The following is a 6,000-nucleotide window of genomic DNA, read 5'->3' as shown; positions in this document are numbered from 1 at the left end:
AAAAAGAAAAGAGAATTACCACAAAGAGTAGAGCAATAAATGAATTAGGAAGGTTTGATTTCAATCCTTCCCAAACAAAGGTTAGTTTAAACACGATTTAAAACTAAAATGTTCAGTTTGAATTTAAACTTAATTCAACCAACTAATAAACAGTGATATAAAAATAAAAGAGTTTCGATGCAAGGATATCAATGAACTCTCAAACTTGAACTAGGATAGATCTTCAACTTGAGTTTAACTTATTCGAATTGAACATGGATTCATGCCTTAACTGACTCAACTTGATTCCATACGCATAGGGCCTGTTTGGTTAAGGGAAATAAATATTACTTTAACAATCTATCTTTTATTACTTATATTATTTTATTTGATTTATAAGTAATAAAATATTTTGATAATCTTCTATTATCAATGGTGATGTGACAGATAATATAAATGTAATCTGATTATTACTTCTATTTTAAGTATTAAAAAATTATCAAGGTAATCTTGATTTTATTATAATAATATTCTTATTTATTAGTTTTTAAGATAAAAATAGTCTTATTTTCAATTAATATAACAAATAACATAACAAAATATTTTAAAATAACCCAAAGGTATTTAAATAAAATAATATAAGAGTATTATTTTATTATTTCTAATTGAAAACAATAATTATTTATATATATTTTTATTTTTATCAGATTTTATTAAATATAGTAATAATTTATGTCTAATAATTTTTTAAATAATTCATCTTTAAGATAATCTTCTAATTTTGATAATAAAATATTCCTAAAACCAAACACCTCCCTTTATTAACTAAATATAAGTAATATATCATTGGAGTGTATTGTTATTATCTCAAACCTGTGGGTAAGATGGTACTTTATTAAAACCTTGAGGACGGAAATAAGTCTAGAATTTTTGCATCTATCTGTCACAAGCTGAACCCATCTCACTTGCCATATTTCCCTAACTCCAATCCTCTCTCTTTCTGATTCATTGAAGCTCGCGCCACACACTCTAAATCTACTGTTTCTTCACTCAAAACTAAATGCCCAGATTATTTTTCTTCACTCTCAGAACGCCCTAACCGGAGATTTCATTTTCGTTTCGTTTTTGCTTTACCTTTTTATGCTCATCATGAAAAGGGAGCAAAGCCAGCTCGACTCTCCTGCTAATTCGGCGCCAGACCTCGGGAAAGCCAAGATGTGGGAGGACGAAGCCGTGGCTGCGGCGGATGGAGGGATGGATGAGCTCTTGGCGGTTTTGGGTTACAACGTTAAGTCTTCAGACATGGCGGAAGTTGCTCAGAAACTTGAACAGCTTGAAGAAGCTATGTGCAGTGATCATGGTGATGGGTTTTCTCTTCTGGCTTCGGATTCGGTTCATTATGACCCGTCCAATTTGTCAACGTGGCTCCAAGGGATGCTCTCCGGGTTCAACCCGGATCCGAATCCATCCACGATTACTTCAATCGATTTCGAGAATCAGAAACGGATATTTGAAGAAGGTTGTACTTCTGATTACGATCTCAAAGCGATTCCCGGCAAGGCCATGTATAGTGACAATACTTCGCCGGTTGCTTCCTCCATTTCCACAACCAGAGACAACAAACGCTTGAAGACTGAGTTGCACTCGGCCGAGTCAACTCGTCCGGTCATCCTGGCCGACTCACAGGAGAACGGGATTCGACTCGTCCACGCTCTAATGGCCTGCGCGGAAGCCATTCAGCAAAACAACCTCGCCATCGCTGAAGCCTTCGTGAAGAATATTCGGTATTTGGCGTTATCTCAAGCAGGCGCCATGGGGAAAGTCGCAACGTGCTTCGCTGACGCCGTTGCGGGTCGGATCTACGGGCATTACCCCCAAAACCCGATCGATCATAACTTCGCGGAGCTTTTGGAAATGCATTTTTATGAAACGTGCCCGTATTTGAAATTCGCTCATTTCACTGCAAATCAAGCCATTCTAGAAGCCTTTGAAGGTAAAAAACGAGTTCATGTTATCGATTTCTCTATGAATCAAGGCATGCAGTGGCCGGCCTTAATGCAGGCTTTGGCTTTGCGGCCCGGCGGGGCACCCAAGTTTCGACTCACAGGGATTGGGCCGCCTGCCCAGGATAACTCGGACCATTTACAAGAAGTGGGTTGGAAGTTGGCTCAACTGGCGGAAACAATTCATGTTCGGTTCGAATACAGAGGCTTTGTTGCTAAAAGTTTGGCCGATCTTGATGCTTCCACGTTGGACCTCAGACCGAGCGAGGTTGACTCAGTTGCGGTTAACTCAGTCTTCGAGTTACACAAGCTCTTGGCCAGACCCGGTGCTATTGATAAAGTACTTTCTGTGGTGAAAAATGTGCAGCCGGATATTTTCACCGTTGTTGAGCAAGAAGCGAATCATAACGGTCCGGTTTTCCTGGACCGTTTTACAGAGGCGTTGCATTACTATTCCACCATGTTTGACTCGCTGGAGGGCTCAGTGAGTTACCCGGAGAAAGCCATGTCCGAGTTGTACTTGCAGAAGCAGATCTACAATGTGGTGGGCTACGAAGGTGTTGACCGAGTCGAGCGGCACGAGACGCTGGCTCAGTGGCGAACCCGGTTTGAGTCGTCAGGGTTTCTCCCGGTTCACCTGGGCTCAAATGCGTTCAAGCAAGCCAGTATGTTGCTGGCGTTGTTCGCCGGCGGAGAGGGGTACAGAGTGGATGAGAATAACGGTTGCTTGATGTTGGGTTGGTACACGAGGCCCCTCATTGCCACCTCGGCTTGGAAACTCGCCAGTAAACAGGTTCGGTTCCAGTGAGTGAACTCAACTACCTGAGCCGACTCGCTTGTAGCATATGAAAATTTGAATCTTTGCCTTGAATGTGCAGTTCTGAGGTGGTTCCTTTTCCAGAATGAGACCCACCATGTCTCATTCAAATGTTTTATTTTTAATTTTATTTTCGGGGATTTTTTTTTCTTAAGTTTTAGGTCTCTCTCTTTTTTTTTTTAATGTTTGTATTATATATTAATATTATGGGAAAATTATGAATATATAAATTTGTGTTAATAAGAAATAGATTTTTCTTTTCAATTGATCCCAGATGTAAAGCTTCAGTTAGAAGTTGTATTGGATTTGTTCGGATCATTTAGCTTGAGTTTAAATTGGTTTGAATATTTAAGTTATAGGTAGTTTGAATCAAATTATTTTTTAATTTAAATTAAATGAATTTAAATTAACTTAAATCAGATTGAATTTGTTTTTAAGATTAAATTTGTTCGATTTAAATCCAATTTTAATTGTGGGAAGGAGCTATATTAAAAAATTCTAAGGGGGCGTTTGGTTTGGGTAATGTTTGATTACTAAAATAGAAAGATTATCTTGAAGATAGATTACTTAGAAGATTACTGGGTATAAATGATTATTATGTTTGATAAAATTTGATAGGTATAAATAATTACTGTGTTTGGTTAAAGGGAATAAAAGATTGCTAATAAAATATTTTACTTAAATGCCCTTGAATATAATTATTTTTAAATATTTTTTATATTATTTATCATATTAATTAAAAATAAATTTATTTTTATCTTAAAAAATTAATAAATAATAATTTTTTTATAATAAATTTAAGATTACCCTAGTAATCTTTAAATACCTAAGGTGAAGGTGGTAATCAGATTACCACTTATATTATCTGTCATGTCAGTATTGGTAATAGAAGATTACTGTAATCTTTTATTACTGACAAACCAAACAAGGGAATAAAAAATAGATTACCAAGGTAATCTTAAAAATCTTTAACCAAACACACCCTAAATCAAATTGGATTATCCAATATTATACACTCACCAAGTGCAATTTGGTGTGAGCGATTTGGAATAGTAATGAAACTATAACGAGCAAAGTGACATCTTTAAGGTGGGTCGGTTTGCTGTTCAAAAACATATGTTTATTGTTGTAGTTGTAATTTCCAAAAATAATATATAATCATATAATGATATATTATTTATATATTTAATTATATATTTACGTTGAGCTAAACTCAACCTTTTTATTGTTGAGTCGAGTTCAATTTTTCAGTTGTTTGATTCAGTCAACTTATGAGCTTATGATTCAATTTAAATATAATATCAATAAACTCTAAAAAAATTAAAAATTTATATTTATATTGGCTTTAAATATAAATAGTAACTAATAAATATATAAATAAAAATGTTTACTTAAAATTCCTTTAATTCATCTTTAGTCAAATATTTTTATATTGGACTTAAGTTTTATATAAATACAATTAAATCAAACTCATATCAATATCAATCAATTTATGGTAATAGTTAATTTACCATTGATTGAGATATCATACTTATCCGAACACTGAATTTACCATAGGAAAAAAGTACAAAGAATAAAAGTAAAATAATTTGACTGTTAATTTATTTTGGTTGTTGGTCCCATTCATGCATCTTTCTTTGCATACGGAGGAGAAGCCAAGTCAAAAGCAAAATTATAGGTTTATTTTATAGGTCAAGAAAGTGACATTTTTATTATTGATGGGCAAATTTTTAAACTTATTCAGATTATTGACATAAAGAATTAAACCAAAACTTTATACTAAAATATAATATTTGATATGAGTGTCACCCACTTCTGACTTATAATCCATCTAATTATTTCACACTTGATTGTGAAGCATGCAAAATATAGTCAAAATTATAGATCTTGATAGGCTTCTTTTACAAGTTAGGGGCCACAAATGTCGAGAGGGGACATTATGTTCCTCACTGTCGAAGAGTGGATTTAATCTGAATTATTCAAATTTAGATTATTATTTGATTCAAACGAGTTAAGTTTAAGTTAAAAAAGATTTAGTTTAAATTTTGTTTAACTTGAACTCTCTTGCCTCTTTAATATTGTTACACCTGATCTTGTTTTACTAACAATTCTTCTCTTTTTTTAATGATTCTTTTTTTTTGTCTTTTCTAATGATTTTTTTTTCTATTTCTTTGGCCATTCTTCTTTTTCTCTAAAAATTATTCTTCTTTTCTAACGATATTATTCACTAGTCGAGCAAGCATAACTCAATCTCGAGTTAGTTGTTTTTTGGGTTGGCTTCAAGCTAAAGCTCAAATTTAAGTCAGCTCAATTGTTTAACTTGAAGTCAAGCTCAATCTTAGGCTTGAGCTTGATGAGGTCATTTTAAACCAATTTGAGTTTGATTCAATGAGAATCACAAAAACCAATATAAGTTTGACTCAATGAGAATTAAAGTCAAGTTTGACTATAGAAATGAGTCATGTTAGAGTTGAGTTTGACTTATTATTGTACATGAGTAAAAATCTATTAAAACGATATCATTTTAATAAAAATTGATTAAATAATATCGTTTTAACATATTTGAATTGAGTTTTTTTATGTTACGAGTTTGATGAGTTAAACACTCGTAAGCTCAATAATATAAAACATTTAGTGGGGAGTTTAAACTTAAGTTCAAGTAAACCGAGCTAATTTTAAACTCGTTCAAATTGTATTAGTACATAAGTTCAAATAATCCAATTTAAATCAAATCCTAGTTGTTCTAAATTCAAACCGAGGTGGAATAATTATTATTTGAGTTTTGATTTTATTCCACCCTTATGTCCGTGAGACGTGATATTCAATAGAAATATTTCAATAAATTAGGCCAAAAGACTTATTCCCACCCAAAGTTTAGTATAAGGACATATTCACATTTATAGTGTTTTAAAAACCCAAATACTCATTTATCAGCTAATTTTTATTAAAATTTTCAGTTAGAGTTAAAGAGTAAAATTATTATTTAATATAAAATTTAAAAAAATAAAAATTTATGTCATTTTTTCCCTCTTAGTTTGAGAAACTAACAATTCTCCTTAGAATTAAATTTGAAAAATGACATTTTCTCACTTAGGATTTCAAAATTCTCTGATAATTTTTTGGCGAATGATGACCGCTCTCTCTTTCTTTTAGCTGTCTCTTCCTCTGGCACTTTATCTCCATCCAAAGCCCTCTTTCTCC

General features: G+C 32.9%; 1 protein-coding gene across 1 annotated transcript; it reads left to right on the top strand.

Moving 5' to 3' along the window:
- The first annotated feature begins 938 nt into the window (after positions 1 to 938).
- On the top strand, positions 939 to 3,155 carry LOC123215255 (DELLA protein GAIP-B-like). Its single transcript, XM_044635274.1, has one exon. It carries the CDS (start codon positions 1,120 to 1,122, stop codon positions 2,788 to 2,790), a length of 1,671 nt encoding a protein of 556 aa, XP_044491209.1. The 5' UTR covers positions 939 to 1,119; the 3' UTR covers positions 2,791 to 3,155.
- Positions 3,156 to 6,000: the final 2,845 nt, after the last annotated feature.

This window comes from Mangifera indica, chromosome 5 (genome assembly GCF_011075055.1).
Source record: "Mangifera indica cultivar Alphonso chromosome 5, CATAS_Mindica_2.1, whole genome shotgun sequence".
In the NCBI taxonomy this organism is placed as follows: domain Eukaryota; kingdom Viridiplantae; phylum Streptophyta; class Magnoliopsida; order Sapindales; family Anacardiaceae; genus Mangifera; species Mangifera indica.
The sequence above is the reverse complement of the archived record's forward strand: the minus strand, read 5'-3'. Positions and strand labels throughout refer to the sequence as shown.